The sequence below is a fragment of the Nycticebus coucang genome, chromosome 22, assembly GCF_027406575.1.
Source record: "Nycticebus coucang isolate mNycCou1 chromosome 22, mNycCou1.pri, whole genome shotgun sequence".
Lineage (NCBI taxonomy): Eukaryota > Metazoa > Chordata > Mammalia > Primates > Lorisidae > Nycticebus > Nycticebus coucang.
In genome coordinates, this window is record NC_069801.1 from 12717233 (window position 1) to 12735900 (window position 18668).

An 18668-nucleotide genomic window follows, 5' to 3' on the forward strand; every position below is an offset into this window, starting at 1 on the left:
TGTCCTGGTGACAGCTGTGTCCCTTAGTGAGTAGCTTCCCTTTTTGTACTTTGGGCTCTTCATCTGCAAACTGGGAATAATGGGACTCCCCAACCCACTATGGGCTCTGGAGAGTTAAACAGCTCAGTAAAGACACTGCCCTTGGCCAGATGCAGCCATGCTCAGTGGAGTTAAGCATTTTAATCTCAGTTACTTTATTGGACCATTGCTGGCACGAATCACCATGTTGGGAGGGCAGAGCTAACAGTGTCTGGGCTGCTTTGCCTCAGGAGCAGGTAAAGTGCTTAATGCTTGGGCGTCATCTTAGTTCTCACCCCAGCCCTTGAGAATTACCTCTGCTCTGGGGATGATGCTGCTGAGATGAAGGGATGTAGCTTGTCCTCTGCCACTCAGAGTGCTGTGGTCTGCATCCCCTGTGGCTTGTTCAGCCCCCCAGTGTGACCAGAGGGGCTGGGTAGAGGGCATTGCCACCCCCAGCCCCCCCAGAGAGGGCAGATGAACTTGAAGGGCCACGGGCGTCACTTCTCTCTTCCCTTGCCTGCGTGCTGTCTGCTGCGTCATCACTGTCTGCCTGTTGCAGGGTTATAAACGGATATTTGTACTGAGCTATTTTTTTTTTTTTTTTTTGCCACTTGGCACTGTGTTGGTATTTTTAATTAGCTTTTGATAAGGCATTTATAGTTTTTAATTAAAGGGGGAAGAGGGAGGGAAAAAAATCCCTCTCACCGGCAGACAGAGCGTGCGTGCAAATGTAAATACGGGCTCAGATCTGTGGATTCAGCCCCAGCGCTGAAGGGACCACCTGCCCTCTGGCTCCGTGCTACCCTCCTGCCCCAGGCGGGCTGCCTTTGGCCGTTTCCCTCTGGGTTCCCCACTCCTCAGTGTGGGCACCTGGGTTGGTAGGAGGTGAGGCTGCTGAAACTAAGTGCCACGAGCAACAGAGATTCAGTGTCTCATGTTCTGCAGTCTGGGAGCCGGGAGCCGGGATCCAGGTGTCGGTGAGCCCTGCTCTCCAAGAAAGAGCCCAGGAAGGGTCTGGTCCAGGCCTCTCCCAGCTTCCGGTAGTTCCTTAGCTGTGGCAGCAGAGCCACGAGCCTCCTCCCTATGTGTTGTATCTGCCCAAATTTCCCTTTTCTGTAAGAACATCAATCATTTTTGACTAGGGGCCCACCCTGTTCTAGTATGACGTCAGCTTAATTAATTACATCTGAAAGGACCCTATTTCCAAAAAAGATCACATTCTCAAATATTGGGGGTTATTAAGACTTCAACATACAGATTTTGGGGGGCATAGTTTAACTCACAAAGAGAGGCTTGGGTCTCTGTCAACCCTGAGTTAGAGGGCGATAGTTTGTCAGAGCCAGAAGAGCTACCATGGCCCATATCCTCATTTTCTGGACAGGAATGGACGATCCAGGGTCCCATGATTGAGCTGAGACCTAAACCCAGGTATCCTGCTCCGGGAGTAGAGCCTTCTCCCTCTCCAGATGTGAAGGGCCTTAGGCTTTTCTGAGCAGAGCTGAGGCCAAGAGGCCTGGAGGAAAAGGCTGAGATGTCCCACCTTCTTGCTTTGCAAACATTTGACCACCAAATATTTACTGAGCACCTACTATGTACCACGGATTAAGTGGTGAGCAAAATAGACATGCCTCCTGCCTTGTGGAAAGAGACAGAATTAGTCAAGGAAGCAAGCTGGAAGCATACAACCATACGTGGTGCTGGGGGTTCTAAGGAAAGAAGTGGGGCGCTGTATGACAGCCTGGCTGATCAAATATGTGGATGGTGAAGGCCTCTCCAAGGAGAGGAATCCTGAGGCTGAGGACAGAAGGAGGAGTGATCAGGCAAGTGAAAAGTTGGGGGAACAGTGTTCTTGGCAGAGGGAACAGCGTATGCAAAAGCCTGGAGGCAGTAGAGAGTGGTTTGGTGGGGGTGGGCAGAGAATAGTATTGAGCTAGACAGCTGGAGAAGGAAGTAGCGCCAGGCATGGCCTGGGGGTAGATGGGGCTGCTCGTGAGGACCTTGGGTTTGTCTCAGTATGTGGGAAAGTAGGGAGACATGTTAGAAGCAGCTGAACCCTGGGCTTCCTCTGGCTGGGTGCAGAGATGGAGGCAAGGAGGCTGGCTGGGAGGCTGGGGCAGCCACCTGGCAAGTGAGTCTGGTGGTCACACTTTCCCCATGAGCCCACTCCTGGGCATTATGTTTGGCTGTGGCCAGGGAGGTCTCTTGAGAGAGGCCTTGCCTTACCAGGTTCCCTACCCCTAGCCTGTGGTGGCCATCAGAGATGGTCTGGACAGGAAGTGAGGCTCCTAGGACCTGCTGCACAGTGCAGAGTGGCTGAGCTTGTCACCTTTTACCTGCACTGCGTATGGCTGTGTCTGGAATCATCAGCTGGCCCATGACCAACTGTGGGGCCGGCATCAGTCTTGTCCTCCTCCAGATCCACTGAGGCCTCAGGTACCCCTCAGATACTCCACCTCTCTAATCCTAGCGGCAGAACTGAACTCAGAGCTGTCCCTGGGTCCACTGCCCACGCTTAATGCCCCTCAGAACCCATCTCTGGTGCCCCAGGTGGCATGGAGGGCCGGGGTCCTCATCTTTATCTTAGAGCTGGTACCACAGGACATGTTTGACAGTGTTAGTAGTGACAGCTTACTGTCCGGCCAAGACAGGATAAAACTGGCCTTCCTGGCCACACTCTGACTCATTGCAGAAGGGCAGGACCAGGCATATTAAGCAGAACAGGTGGAAACTAACCTGGGGACTTAGCTCAGTCCCGGAGAATCCGCAGAACCAGTAGCTGAGAGTTGACCCGTGAGGACTCCAAAGTGAATAAGGCCACCTGGAGTCACAGACCTTTGGAGGTGCCTTGGAGTTCTACCTCTGACAGATGAGGAAACCAAGGGTGCTACATGACCACGGCAGTCACTCTGATGCCCCCTAGAATCCCTGCGAATCTGTATTCATTCATTCATTCATTCATCTGTCCATCCATTCGCTGTACGTATGTGTGCCCAGGAGAAATCAGGCATAGAGCAGAGTGCTGGGACCTGGAGCTGAGCCAGATGGACACTGTCTCTGTCCCTGTGTGCTTGATTGGAACTACCCAGGATCAGCCCCTGTCTCTAAGCTGACGCAGGAGCATTGCCAGGCCTTGCAAGAGGGGTGGGAATGTCCCTGGCTGGGAGCTGGGCATGGGATCAGGGTCATATCCTCCGGGAAGAAGATGATGTGATGGGTAAAGGGTGGGCTGGGGTCGGGCTGCCTGGGATTGAGTCCTAGCTGTGAGAGTGTGGGCCTGGTGCTTCGCCTTTAGGATCCTCAGTTTCCTCCCTTGTGTGGTGGGGTGAGGACAGCTCCACCTCTTAGAGTAGTTGTAAGGAGTAGACGGGCCTGCCGCAGAGCTGGAGTGTAGTGACTCACATTGTTCCCTTTATCACAGCCATCACCCTCACTGTCATTTATTAGCTGCCAGGTGGGGGATGACTCTCTCTGTCCTGCTCTCTAGCTCTGGTTGGATCTGGACCCCCGAGGGAGCCTAGTGGGTCTTCTTCCCTGTGGGCAGCAGAGGAGGGAGGCCAGCCTCATGAGGCTGCCTGTACTAGAACTGGGCCTCATCTTCCTTTGTCTGGCTGTGAGAGCTGGTACTAGGCTGTCACTCAGGGGCGGCAGTGTGTATGTGAGTGTGTGTTTAGAACATGGGGCTGTGCAGTGGAGAGGATGGAGCCCCTGCCTGGCAGGGAAGGTCCTTGCCATCCCAGAGCTCACAGCCATTGTATCTATAATCTTAGAATCATGGTGAGTTCCTACTCCGCATGGATGGGAAAACTGAGTCCTCACCAGCGGATGCCTCTTGTTCAGAGTCTCATCATGGGCCTCTAATCAGAGACTTCTGCCCAGTGTCCTTTTTGATACAACAGTAACAACATTACTAAATTTTATCACAGTATATCCTGTGCTGGAGTCAGGACTTGGGGCGTTTCTGGAGACTCCCAGCAAATGGAGGCAGTGATCGGCCTCCATGTGCTCTTCAGGGTTCAGGCCCCAGCCCCTGCCCCAGGAAGGCTGCTGGCTCTGTCCAGGGTGGAGGGTGCAGAGGATCCGGTGGCCATCACTACTAAGTCTCCAGGGCAGAGCCCCCACTTCCCAGTCTCTGGGGTGCTGCTGGGGCCCCATCTTAGCCACAACAGCTGGAGCTTTCTTCTGGCCACAAAAACCACTCACCTCTGGCCACTGGAGGGCACTCAAAGCCTGAGATGTTCTTGGCTCTGGCGTCCTGGTGGGGTCAGCATCCCTGGAGAGGCCTGGCTTTCTGCCAGCCGGTCACCTACCCTTTCTGGACACCAGTCCTAGCCACAGATCTCTTTTGAAACTTGAGAAGGCAGTGAGGTTGGAGAAGAGGCTAGGCTCAGAGCCAGAAAAAGCTGAGTTCAAAACCCACCTGGCTTGTCACCCTTGGGTGGCCTTTCCCAACCTCTTAGCTGTCTGGGACTCTGTTGTTGCATTCATTAAGTGGCATCAACACCTGCCCTTACATACTGTTGTGTTGTGGAAATGATATCAAACAGTAAGAGCCAATGAACAAAGACTGCCTTTTAGCTGTGCAAATTAGGGTAGTTATTTAAACTCGCTGTATCTTGGTTGTCTCCGTTATAAACAGGGATAATAATAGTATCTGCCACACAGGCTTGTTGGGAGTTAAGGAAATAATTCATGGAAAGAGTGCGTGGTATGCGGATATGGAATGATCTGTAGCAACAGCTGTCAGTGCTTCTGACTGTTCGCAGCTAAATATGCTCATTTCGTTGACTCCCTGCAACATCTGGAGAGATGCAGGTTGTGGTTATCATGCCCAGTGCACAGATGAGGAAAACTGAGGCCCAGAGAGGTGAAACCCCTGTTCAAGTTCGTGCAGAAGCTCAAGGGCCACTGACTGCTCTGGCCTGCCCTGCTTCCCATGTGCTCCTGCTCACAGGCTGGGAAGATGGTTTGGGGGTGGGGGAGTCTCTTTTCCCAAAACCCTTAGCTAAACTTGGAGTCTGCACATTTTAAGAAGGCCACTTGGTGAACCTGTTTTATAGGTGCGGGAAGGGAAAGGAGTAGGAGAAACTGGGAGGCTTTCATTATGTACCCTGGGGCTTCTCCAGCTCTGGAGATAACAGTGCCCATCACACCACCCAGGAGCCAGCTAGGAGGGGCAGGGCCTGTCTGTGGTGCATTGTTTGGTACTCATTCTGGGGATCAGGTGGAGAGCACAGTAGCAGGACACTGGCTGCCTGCTCAACCCCACACCCACCTGGCACCCCTTTAAGACAGGGCAGCCAGTGGGGTTCTGTGTGGCATCAGGTGTGACTTCAGAGAAAAACCCATCTCAGTGCACACTGCTTAGAAGCTAGTGAAGATGCTTCCTGTGTGGGCTGAGTATCCCTGGGGGAGGGGGTCGCTCTGCTCAGTGCCAGGTGAAGGCCCTCGGTCTGTTTCACCTTCAGGGATGGCAGACTAAGGATTGATTGCCTCTCACAGAGTTCTCCTTCTGCACCTGGTGGCAGTGACGTTTCGGGGGAGGAGGGAGATATCTTGGTAAAGAGATCAGAGATCCTGGTAGAGTTGATGGAAGTGCCTTGGAATAGGCGAGAAGATCCACGAAAAATTCAGATATCCAGATTCAGTCTGGATAAGCTACAGCATGAGGAAAATCCCCAGGAACAATCTTGATAATACCCCCTCCTATTTTACAGATGGGGAAACTGAGGTCTTGAGCAGAAGAAAGATATGCTTAAAGTCATTAGGAAGTTGGTAGCAGAATCAGGGCCAGACCTCAAGTTTCTCGACTCTGGGGTCTAGGACCCTTTCTCCATGTCACACCACCCTGGCAGGGTCTGGTCTGGATGTTGCTTCTTCTGAGAAGCCTCTTTTGATTCCTCTCCTGACCCCCGGTTCCGTGCAGAGTTAGTTCCTCCCATCTCAGCTGTTATCAGGGTCCCTTGTGCATGTGGCTCACTTGTACTTGGCACATTGCATAGCGACTGTAGGTGAACCTGGTGGTTTCTCTAACCAGTGGAGTGTCCTTGAGGGTAGGGCCTGTGTCTGAGTCATTTTGGTCTTTCCAGCACCCAGCAGGTGGCCTTCCTTGGAGTAGGTGCTTACTAAGTGTGCGCAGAATGAATGAGAGAGAGATGGGGGCAGGGAGGGACAGGAAGGGAAGGAGGGGAAGGATCTTACGGCACTGTCCCTGAGGAGGTGGACCATAACGGTGGGGGTCAGAGGCAGGCACCCTCCAGCCAGAAGGAGGAAGAAGGGCCACCACAGGGGGAGAAGGTGCATGTTGGGGCCCATCTGGGCCCATCACTGCAGGCCCTGGTTCCCGAGGCCTGGGGAGCCCTGGACACCTGACCTGCCTGCAGTCCCCACCCTGACCTGCTGCTTTTCTCCCCCTCTAGGAGGAGTCCTGTGGGACCTCGAGAGCCCTCCCATGTGCCTGACTGTGGGACTAGGGCCCATCCGCACCCTGCTGAGCCTGGAAGATACCGTGTGGGCCAGCTGTGGACCCCAGGTCACCGTCCTGGATGCCAGCACCCTGCAGACTCAGGTACTGGCCCTGTCATATGGCTCATGGCCCTGGCCCTGTGGCCATCTGCCTGGCTCACTTTCGCCGACCCTTCTCAAGCCCTGCCAGCACTGCTCTCAGCTCCTGGCAGTGTCTCAGGGATCAATGGGACGGAGTCTTTTGGGAAGCAGAGGAGGCCTGAGATCCCTGCTGGGCCTGACTCCCCTTCAGATAAACATTGTTACCAGGGCTGCGGAGGGTGGGAGGGTGGAATACGCTGGTCTGTGTTCTAGATCCTGAGCCGAGTCTGTTACTGCCTGTGAGTGTAGGGCTGGGGTCCCTGTCCCTGCACTCATACTCACAGAGCCCTTGCTGTGCTGAGGGTGTGGTCAGTGTGGACATAGCCACCTTGGACGCTGGGCTCTTTCAACCACGTGGGGTAGAGGCTGCCTGGGTCCTGCCTTGCCCCGTTTCCAGCACTGACAGTGCCTCAGCCCTGGGATGAAGGCCTGGTCCAAGGGAGAAGGGGGCTTGTTCCTAGCTCATCCTGGGCCGACACCTGTCACTCACTGGCCAGCAGTTCTTACCTCACCTTGCTACACCCTATAGTCTGTCCTGGGCAGCTGGAGTGTGGCTCCCAAGTGATATTTTTGTGATGTTTGCTGTCACTCGATTTGTTTGGATTATCAATTTGGAATGAGCTGCCATCAGGCCCAGAGTGGAGCTCCGGTACAGCTTCTGGGGGTGCTCCCTGCCGTCTTGGGTATTCCCTGTACAGCCGTGGACTAGCGTATCAGTAGCCCAGTGGGTACAGTGAGTGGAGTCCTTAGCTGGTGCAACACGGGTGATCAGGGCTGGGCCCCAGATCCTCCAATCCTCATCTGATAAATGTAGAAACCAAGGCATAGCTCTGAAACTGGGGGTGAATCTAAGGTAGTGATTTTCAACCAGTGTGCCGCAAGAGGATCTTAGGTGTGCCATAAAACATTTTAATGATCATTAATTAAATTATTTTTGAAAGAAGTTCAAAGCACATTAAGCATACATATATATATATATATATATATATATTTTTTTTTAATCAACATGATTTAAATGTGCCATGAGATAAGAAAGGTTGAAAAACACTGGTCTAAGGGCTGTACCCCGCCACTTTCCCCAGCTCACTCTCCTGTTCTTGTCACACACAGAGGTGCTTTCTTGGGAGCTGGGCCTGTGGTTTCACTTTCCAGGTCTGCCACCCACCAGCTGGGCGCCTCTGTACTGGCCCCCGGGGTGGGCGCGGGTTTTCCACTCTGTAAAAATGAGATCAATGTCCCTTTCTCTGAGTCCTTTTCCTCACTGTATTACTCAGGGTTCTCTGGAGAAATAGAGCTAACAGAATATGTTTGCATACGTGTGTATCCATGTGGACCTACGTGAGGAGGTTTGTTATAAGGAATTGGCTCACGGGGCCGTGGACATTGAGAAGCCCCATGACCTGTGGTCAGCGAGCTGCAGACCGGAAGAGCTGAGGGCGCCGGTCAGTCTGCAGAGGCCTGAGACCTCTGCAGAGCCAATGGCGTCAACTCCAGTGCAAAATAGCTCATGTTTCAGAGCCGAAGGCTCAGCTTAAAGGTGGTCAGGCAGAGAGCCAGAATTCTCTCTTCTCAGCCTTTTTGTTCTCTTCAGGTCTTCAGTGGGTTGGGTGCGGCCCACCCACTCTGGGAAGGCCCGTCTGCCTTGCTCATCTACCCATTCAAATGCTAATCTTACCCGGAAACACTGTCTGGATTCACCCAGAATGATGTTTAACCAGATATCTGGGCTCCTGTGGCCCAGTCTTGTTGACTCTAAAAGTTAACCATCATGCACTCGAGTGAGGTGGCACCAGGAGGCATTTGATTGGTGGCTCTTCCCGAGTGTGCGAAGGGGAGGCGCGTTGTGGGAAACTAGAGGGCGTGTATAGAGCAATAATTGATAATTGTCTTTGAGGAGAAGGGAGCTGGGGGCTGGTAGTGACTCCTGGGCTGGTCCCCACTCCAGGGGATATTTTGGCTGCACTCTGCCTGCTCATACTCAGGACATGGCACTACTGGACCTGGCCAGGGGCCAGAGAGACACCCACAGGGTGAAGGGGGACCTGCTGCCCCAGCATCCCGGCTTAATTGATCCCCTTTCTTTTGAGAAGAGCTGGAGCCACTTACTGCCTTCCCAGCCTTGGTTCCCCCTGGGGGCTTCCAGGCTCCCCCTCTCCCAACCACTTCCCTTTAAGGGCCCACCACTTCCTTGGCCCTCTGAGAAGAGGGCTAGTGGGGAGAGCTGGATTTCCCAGCCTTTGGGAGGTTCTCCAACCAAACTGGGTCTTGAGCCATTTGGCATTAAGAAGGACATCTGTGGCTCCTCAGCCTGCCTCCCCTCCCTGGCACCATCCTCTCACTCTAGACCTAGGGGCCCTGAAAGTATTCTGCTGACACCCTGGTTTGGGGTCCATTTCAGCCCTAGGAGGAGAACGGTGGTGAACAGGGGTGCTCAGCCCTGTGTGCTGGGTGCTTGTTTAAGGCAGCAGTGGGAGGAGCACAGGAGGCCCAGCCTGCCTATAGGGACCTCCAGGTTGCTGAGAGAGACCCAGCCTGCCCTTTGAGGGCCTCCCTAACTTAAATCCTTATTGCTATTTGTGTTGTTTATTTGGAAAATCAAGTTTCTCCCTTAGCGTTGGTGTTGTCCGTGCATGCAGGGCATGGCATCTGCGCTGTAGGCTGCCACCTTCTTGCTTCACTGGAGGAAGGCGACCCCCCTGCTAACAGCAGCCCTAGGAGCATGAGACACCTGGCTGATGGGAAGGCTGGGGCTGAGTTGGCCCTGCCTGGCCCTCACCCATTTTTTCCCCTTGTCGACCGCAGTGCAGTCCTCCCTAGGCCCCTGCAGCTCTGCTCTGACCCAACCATCCCTGGGGCCCCAGTGGCTACCAGGCTCCAGTGTGAGGCTGTGATGATTTAAGATTCATTTTGGGCCAGCTGCTTTTAAGAAGGAGATCAATATGTCCTTTCACTTGCCTGGTGCACCTGGGAAGGCCCCAGGAGGGCCACTGGCTGGGGGAGGCAGCATGAGGAAGGGATGTTTAGGGAGCCTGCACGGCAGGGCCAGAGGGAGCACATGCCCCTGGCTGCAGCCGAGAAATTGAGAAGTTCCTGTGAGCAGTGCGGTGCCGGCAGCGGCCTTTAGCACACACAGTCATTCGGCATGGTGGCAAGGTGATCGCCAGGCATGTTTAATACAGCGTGTGCCCGCTGCCTAGAACAGAGGGGAAGCCGGCTCTGTCTTAGAGCTGGAAATGGCTCTGCCTGGCCGCTCCCAACTGCTGCCCAACCTACTCCTGGGCCAGCCAGCTTCTCACTCTCTGTGGTGCCCACTGCACAGCCAGCCAGGCTTGCAGGAGCCTGCTGGAGACCATCACTGTGGTCGCCAGTGTGTGCTCAGGGCTCAGCACCAGCAGGGAGCAGAAAGCCCCGCTTCAGGGGAAGGACATTCCCTATTAGCAGCCAAGCTGTGGAACCTGTCCCAGGCTTGAGAAAACCCCTTTGGGGATTTGAGACACTTAGGGCTGTTTGGCCCCCAAGCCAGGAGGTCCGGGAGTGTGTCTTGGACAGGCTGAGGATGTGGCTAGAGGAGCCCAGGCCTGCACATAAAGACTCGGAGTTAAAATAGGGGTTGTGTTAACTCTAAGGAGCATTTCCTGATTCCTCCCATCTCCAGGAAATAACAATAACCAGCAAATATCGAGTGCTTAAGACTCCTTTGGACTAGATATGGGTTTTACACTTAGATGTGTGAATGTATTTTGTCCTCCAACCATGCTATGAGTGCTATTATTATTTCAGCTTTACAGATGAGGAAATGGGCACAGAGAGGTTAAGTTACTTGCCCAGGGTCACACAGCTGGAAGAGGCAGAGTCAGGAATTGAGCACAGGTAGCTGAGCCTTCATGATGCTGCTAGCTGCCGCGTTAGAAGTCCTAGTCTCCTCTGGGCTGCCTTGGCCACCTGTTTTACTGTCCCTGTCAGATGTCCCTCTGGGCAGCCTCCATGTGTTTACAGCCTGCTTTTTACACCTACATGTCTTCCAGCTGGATCTTGCTGGTCTTGGTTTCCCAGCATCAAGCTCATCTTTGGTTCTTACAGGTGCTGCCACTTCCAGGCCCCCCATGTAAGGAGCAGGATGAATGCAGATGAGTGAGATTTGGTCTCAGCTCTTAGGGAGGTTAGAATCTGTGCAGAGAGACAGACCTGGGACCATCAGCTTCCACCTGGTGTAATGAGGCCTGGGAGGGGGTGAGTCAAGGCCCTGTGGGAACCAGAGGAGGCGGGGGTGGGGTGTCAGACTCTGCTGAAGGAGGGATAGGAGCAGGGGAGAGTTGTGTGGCTAGGATGCCTGAGCTAGGTTGGGCAGGGGAGCTGCTGTGTGACCGTGGGACAAAGGGTAGTGATGGTCCAGAGAGGAGAGTAGTGTGTGCCGCTGTGCTGGGCACTGAGTGGCCAGCTGGTCTGTGCAGCACTTACTGTTTCTGAGGTCCAGCTGGTCCCTGCTTGGCCACCCCAACCTTTTGCATCTCGTCGACCCCTGCAGAGCCTGCCCCTGCAGTGTGTCTCTGGGTTTGCTGCTTGCCCACCAACTGCTTGTTCAGCTCCTCGATCCCAGCGGAGGCAGGAGCGAGGCCTGTTAAATAATAATGTCGCTCACCGGGGCCCGTGTCAACACTGCATCCTCCGCCTCCGTGATCTAGATCACACCGCCTTTAAAGTCTAATCCAGTCGTCTGGAGTTCATTTTAACCGATCGCTGGAGGGGGAAGCCGGCTGTGGGATGATTGTTGCATCTTAATTTAAAAAAAAAAAAAAAAACTTATTGGGGACAGGCTAACAGCAGGCCTGTGGCGTGCGGGGTGTGAGTGCTCTGTAGGATGGGGCGTTTGGGGCACCAGGGGAGGCTGCCCGCTGACACGCATGGGCTGGTGTCTCTACCACCCCAGTTCCTGGGAGGCAGGCAGTAGTGACAGGATGGGGACAGGGTTGGGCTGTGAATGTGCCTTATGCTGTTGGATCTCTGTAACTCTGCAGGAAGATTGGCAGGGCCCATTTTACAGATGAGGAAGTGGATGGGATGCCAGGCCTTTTGACTCGCAGTCTGTAGCCGTGCTGGCCCCTCCCTGGGCCGTGGAGCATGCAGAGTTCCACCCCACTGTCGGCCTTGCCTCTATCATTCTCTCTTTCTGCAATACTGTTTCCATCCCCACGTGGCTTCTCCTCTGTCGCTCAGGTCTCAGCCTAACTGCCGTCTCCTCTGTTGAGGCCTCCCTGACCACCCTAGTGCTCCATCAAAAATCCCCCTTTATTGCCATCCAAGTGCTAATCATTTTATGAGATTTTTTTTCTTTGATGGTTGGAATATGAGCACTGTGAACATGGGGCCTCGTTTGCCCTGCTCCTGGTGTGTCCCAGGGCCAGGCGCGGCGCAGCCTCACTAGCCTCTCCAGGCTTCAGCGTGAGGCTGTTCGTGGGGTGAGCATGTGGGCACCCTCTGTCTTCCTGGTGAAGCCTCCGTAGCGCAGGCTACCAGGAGCTCGTGGGATTGTGAGATGTGGCCGGGTGGGAAGATGTTCTTTCTTGGCTGAAAGCTGAAAATCTGGGCTGGGGCTGAGGAAGTGTCCAGGTGGACCTGCGCCTTAGAGGAAGGAGGCAGGGAAGCCACCTCCGGACAACGTGGGACGGGTTTGTGTAAAGGGCTGGGTGTTGTCTCCCACTGATGCAGGCATGCCCCTGTCTTTGTAGTCTGCTGGACTGCTGGACGCCATCCCTGCGTCTGCCCTGCCCCTTCCTTAAGGAGTGTCTGTGGCAATACCCCATCCCCTATAAGCAGATTTTGAGACACCCTGGTGCAGCTGCAGAAACACAGGCCTAGGCCCTGCCTGGACAGCGCCAGAACTCAGAGCATGTAATGCCAGTGGTTGGACGCCAGGCCCAGCTTCCCGGGGTGGTGGTGGGCCGCCCTTCTCCCATCAGACTGTAGTCCCCCCCACTCTCAGCTTCTATCACACATGCACCGGGTCATGCCCCGCGTGCGACCTCTTGACGTCAGCTACGCGCTGGCACTGTTGTCTTGCGCCCGATTATGGGATTCACCACAGGGAAGCATGGTAGGGCAGGACTGGGCCCAGCTGGCTCTTGTTGTTCCCATTGCCTCCCTGGTGCCCGAGACTAGGCCCGATATGCAGTAGGTGCTCAGTCAGGGGCCTTGAGGCCAGAGAGCAGCCCTCAGGGAGGTGGACTCAGCTGTGGTGTTTTCCCTAAGTGTGTTTTCCCCCAGGTTTGGGTAGGGGTAGACAGAACCTCAGTTGACAGAGGGCTTGTTTTTAATGAGTTTCGGCACAAAGGTGCTTCCCAAAGCACGTGCTGTCAATCCCACCCGCACCTGACTGGTGCCTCCCGCTGGTGCCGCCCGCTGGACCCTGGTACCAGCACTAATGAGTTTGGTCCCCAAGCATGACACAGAAGAAACTTCTCTGGGCTCCTGGACACCAGCCATCCCTTAATTTCCTCAGCTTCCCCCTGCCCACGTGCAGTGCCTTCCCCACCCTTAATTTTCATGTTTAGTGCCCAAACTTAGTTTGCATGTATTAGCTGTTGTAAATCTATCACACCAGTGTGACGAGGCATGAATAATGCATCACTGGGCTGTATTAGTTTTCTGTCTTCTATCTTATTTATGACACGAAACGGGTGGGAATTTGCAAAAGCGAAAACTGGCACAGGGCTTCCTGGGTAATGGTATGCAAATTGGCGTGAGGGGGCGAAAAGATGCACCGAGGCCTCGTGGCGCTCGGGAACCGGGAGTGGAAGTGCCTGGCATCTGGGCCACCACCGGAGCGTGCGGGGTCACCGGTCATGTCACTCTGCAGAGTTGGCTCTGTTCAGCAGTTTTGTCTTAATTTTTTTTAATGATTGTGTCATTGTTGTTGTCATCCTGTTATGTTTTTAAATTAAGAGTTGGCAAGGCAAACTTGAGAAATCAATTTTCTAAAGATTGTGGAGACTTCCCAGGAGCCTCCGACAGGAACAAGTTCACAAGGGGGGAGGCAAGCCTTTTCCAGCAGCAGGAAGGCTTGAGGTTAGATGTTCAGAAGAACCGCCTTTCAGAAAGTTTCTGAAGGATGGGAAGTCGGGTGGGCTTGGGGGCGTGTGGAGGGGTCAGAAATAAGTCAGGTGGGTGCAGACTCTGCCTGGGGTCACCAGGGGGCATCTCAGGGGACGTCTATGGGGCAGTGGACAGAGGGGTAGGCCCTTCTCTGCTCACCTGAGGTTGGATCTTTCCTATGTCTAATATTTGGTTTGCCCCCACTGGGAGATTTTGGTTAAAGAAAGAATTGCATGCTTTTTAACGAGTTTGGAGTTGTTGGCTCAGGGAGCAGGCTCTGCCCTGGAAGGCACGGGGACAGAACTGAAGGAGAAAAGAGAGCCTGGAAAGGGAAGGCAGAGAATTGGCACTGGGGGTGACGCAGGGGCAGTCCTGTCCTCTTGGGCCTGCCCCTAGTCTAGGCTGTCAGCAGCCTCTCAGCTTCCTGTCTCAGTCTCCAGTCCTGGCCTTCTCTTTGAGCGGCTCTTCTACGTCCCTCTGGCCTCTGAGCCCTGAATAAGAGGGAATGGGAGGGCAGCTGCCCAATCCTGCAACTTGGCAAGGACCAAACGGAGCTACAGACAGGTATCTGCTGAATACTGGCTCTGGGCTTGGGGCTTAATGGAATACAAGGGCACGTGCTGACAGCCAAGCCTTGGGTGTAATTATAGAGCCTCCCTCCCTGGGTGGTCAGAAAGACGGAATGAGGTCACACAAGCAGAGGGTCTAGGCCAGTACCTAATGCACATTCATTTGAGACTGGCTGTGATGTGGTGGCCTCCCTAAGCCTGGCCTCCACGTGCAGGGAGCACCTGGAGGCAGTCTCTACAGGACACGTTCCTGGCTGTACCTGCAGGCCTTGTCTGAGTGGGCTTGGATGGTGGTCTGTGGGGCCCGGGAGCTAGCCTGGCTGGGTTTGTGCCCTGGCTCCACTCCTGAGGGCCTCCGTTTCCCCACCTGTAAAATGGAGATAATTATAGACCTCACCCCAGAACTAAGCTCTATGCAGATACACCTCCCTGGACCATGCCTGGAGGGAGGAAGCGCAGAGTAAGCGCTCGCGGTTGTTTTATTGTGGTCACAGGACTTGCCCACGTTGCAGGGGGGACCACCCGCTAGATGGTACAGCTGGGAACTCAGGGTGCTTCTGGCTCCAAAGCCCCTGCCTGGTGTCACATGCTCTGCCTTGTCCTGGGCCCAGTGGTCTATTGTGTCTTGTGGATGTGCACGCCTGTGCCGCCCTCCCTCGGGGTTGCAGATTACTTGTGAGCAGGGACAGTGTCTTGTTCCCTCTGTGCTGTCCTGCAGTCCAGGTGCAGGCATTGGCTTGACTTCTGTTTCTCTTCTGCTTGCTCCTCACCCAGATCTTCCCTTCTGCCTGGCTCTGAGCATCCCAGGGCTCCTGGCTACCTGGAATAGCAGCTGGGGAACTGAAACCGCTCATGGTGTTCATACAGCCATTGGGCCTGTGGGGCTGATGGTGGGGTTGCTGGTTCCCCGAAGTGCCTAGGGAAAGAAAGGAGCATCAGATTAGCATGGGCAGTGGGAGCAGCTTAGAAGCAGCACATGTCCAGCAGAACAGGTGCCCAAAGGGGGAGCCTCACCCACATGAGAGGGTGCGTGGGCCCAGCTGTGGTGGGCCAGGCATATCAGAGCCCCCTCCCACCTGCCGGTTTTGCTGAACCCACTCTGGTAAGCCTGGCCCACTTTGATTCCTCTCCTGGGCTCCTTCCTGAGCTTTTTGGCATCAGTGGCAGCTGTGTCTGGCTGACGCTCTTCCCCACCAGTATGATCAACACCGCCAAGAGCATTGGATTAACCCTTATTGAGACTTGCTGGTCCCAGAGGCTGTTTCAAGCTGTCTGCTGCTAGGAACTCGTACAATCTTTATGACAACCCTATGCAATGTTACTATTATTACCCTCACTTTAAAGTTGAAGAAACTGAGGCAGGAAGTAGGAGGATTGGGACCTGAACCCTGCCATTCTGGCCCCGAGCCCGTGGCTTTCCTGCCTCTCACACGCAGTACACAGATGATGGACAGTTCGTCTGTCTCAGGCCACAGTGAGGGCTGTGCAACCCCTGAGCCAGGTCGCTCCCCTGCTGGGAACACCGCTTCCTGGGTGGGGGCTGCTGTTTCCCCTAAGTGCTTAGGGAGAGAAAGGAGCGAGAAGCTCAGGGATCCTTCCTTCCTTCCTCACGGGGGGCTTACAGGGATTCCATGAGGTGCTGAAAGATGCCTGACCCCAACTTTACAGGCCGTACGGGTTCCCTGCAGTGGCCGGGGCAGCGGCAGGCCCAGCCCTGGCACTCGCTTGTACAAGGCAAGGCTGGAGCAGCTGCCAACGGCAGGACTCACAGCAGAGGTGCTTGGTGGCCCCAGGTGGCCAGCAGCCTAGCCCTCCTTCCTAGGGTATTGATGCTGGAGAGGAAACGCTAGGCTGGCTCTCATAATTGAAGAAAACAAAAGGAGATTAAACAGAACTAATGAGGACAGCATCGATGCACCACACTTGGAGATGCTTTTTATATCCCACTTTCTTGACAATAGTCGGAGCACTGGTGGGTTTTAGTTTAGTTTAGTTTTTATTTTATTTTATTTATTTTTTATTAAATCATTGCTGTGTACATTAATGCGATCGTGGGGCTCCTTACACTGGTTTTATAGACCGTTTGACACATTTTCATCACACTGGTTAACATAGCCTTCCTGGCACTTTCTTAGTTATTGTGTTAAGACATTTACATTCTACATTTACTAAGTTTCACCTATACCCTTGTAAGATGCACCGCAGGTGTAATTAGTTCCATAAATTAGTTTCATAGTAGGGCTGAGTACATTGGATATTTTTTCTTCCATTCTTGAGATACTTTGCTAAGAAGAATATGTTCCAGCTCCATCCATGTAAACATGAAAGAGGTAAAGTCTCCATCTTTCTTTAAGGCTGCATAATATTCCATGGTGTACATATACCACAGTTTATTAATCCATTCGTGGATCGGTGGGCACTTGGGCTTTTTCCGTGACTTAGCAATTATGAATTGGGCTGCAATAAACATTCTGGTACAAATATCTTTGTTATGAGGTGATTTTTGGTCTTCTGGGTATATGCCTAGTAGAGGAATTATAGGATTGAATGGCAGGTCTATTTTTAGATCTCTAAGTGTTCTCCAAACATCTTTCTAAAAGGAACGTATTAATTTGCATTCCCACCAACAGTGTATTTAGTTCAGTTTTTAAAGGTAAAATGTTGGCACAGCCTCAACAGGGTGTTCTGTCTGCCGTGGCGCTTCCTGTATGCCTTGTCTGGGTTGTTATTGGGTGATGGGATGGCTCATCCTGACATCCGTGCCCAGTTTCTTGTGTGCTTAAGTTATAAGCAGGCCCTAGTGTGGGAAATTTTAACTTTTGGTTGAGGCCAAGAGTGGTTTATAGCCCGTTTGAGAATTGGCAAAATTATTGATCTTCTTTATAGAAAAATGCACCAACAGCACTTGATTTTTGCACAATTTCAAAATGGATTGTTAAAAGTAAGTTGCGACTGACCACCCGTCTTGGAGCTGGCAGGGATGTCCATCCCTCTGTCCCTCCTGGGCTTCCACAATGGTCCAGAGCTAAGATAGTCCAACACCCAGTGATAGCTCTGTTAGAAAGGAATGCCCTCCCTCCTGCTTCACAGATGGGTGAACTGAGGCCCAGAGACATTAACTGTCTTGCTGGGAAGATGTGGAGTTGGACAGTGCACCTTGACCCTCCCTGGGAAGTGCAGCAGGAAGGGAGAACTGCTCCGGGCGCACGACCCATGGCGGGAGCGTTGGGGCATCATGCAGAGCCTGCAGGAAGGCCTGGCCTGGAGGTAGGTGTGGGCGTTGGAGTTCCATATGGTGATCAGCCATCTGGTTTGCTCAGGACTGAGGAATTTCCCAGGGTTTGCTGAGCAAACTGGGACAAATTGGCCACCTTAGGTTTGAATCTGGCTTCCCCTCATTTCCTAAGCAGTACAAATTCAGAAACATCCTTTAACCTCTCAATTTGCTTCCTCAGCTTCGAAGTGTTGATAAGAATGAGATAGATAAGGAAGGAGAAGGACAGTGTTGTGCTAATTGCCTTTCTAAGAAGACTTATCTGCACACCCAGTGCAGCAGCCCAGAGCAGTCATGACCCTGGGGTCCCCTTGATGGCACAGTGACCCTGCAAGGGTTATTTCGTGAAGCGTTGGTGTCCCACATATTGGATGAGGATGGGATGGATGGTAGTGTCCACTTCCCAGATTCCAGTGGGGATTAAAGGGAGGAAACCTGGGGTGAGCTCTAGGGGCCCACAACCGTGCCTCCCTGGGCCAGCTTGTTGGTGGTGATGGGCAGGGAGTGGGTACCACAAGCCCCTTCATCTCCACATCCCACTCTGGCCGGCATGAGAGTCCCTCTGAGACCCTTGGAGGGCAGCATATGAGCTTGGAGTGTTGGAGGCAGGGAAAAGGCACATGTTCCTGCTCTGTCCTGGCCGGCTGGGCACCCTGGGTTCATTTCTTCTTGCATGAAGACTCTGTGAAGATGTGATTCTGTGACTACAGCGCCCAGCGCGGGGTTGGAAAGGCCTGGTGCACAGTGGGTGCCTGGAAGTCGAAGCCCTGCCAGCCTCCTAGAGCTCACAGCCCCGAGGGCACCCAGCCGGGGCTGCCTCCAGCTCCTTGGCCACCTAGCAGCTCTAATGACTTTGAGTGCTGCGCAACTCACCCTGGGAATTTATGGAAACTATGCATAGAAGTGTCACCTGGAGGCACATAAATATTGTAGGACGGAGGTTGGGCTGTGTCGGCACTATTTGGAACAGTATCACTCACCTGAAACCCTCTGTGTGGGCGCCTGCTATGGGTGGCTGGGAGGCGGCAGCGAGGGGGTGCCGGGTGGGGGCAGGACACCCAGGTTCCTTTCGTCCCCCAGACCAGTCCAGCTTGCTGGTGTGTGTGGAGCAC

General features: G+C 53.7%; 1 protein-coding gene across 13 annotated transcripts in view; it reads left to right on the top strand.

Annotated features, from left to right (window-relative positions):
* Positions 1-18668, top strand: part of ARHGEF10L (Rho guanine nucleotide exchange factor 10 like) — a 154261-nt gene that overhangs the window by 119781 nt on the left and 15812 nt on the right. For all 13 annotated transcript variants that reach the window (XM_053575188.1, XM_053575190.1, XM_053575195.1 and 10 more), the window contains one exon: positions 6438-6586. In XM_053575188.1, the coding sequence (XP_053431163.1) occupies positions 6438-6586 (149 nt within the window). The remainder of the gene's footprint in view (positions 1-6437; positions 6587-18668) is intronic.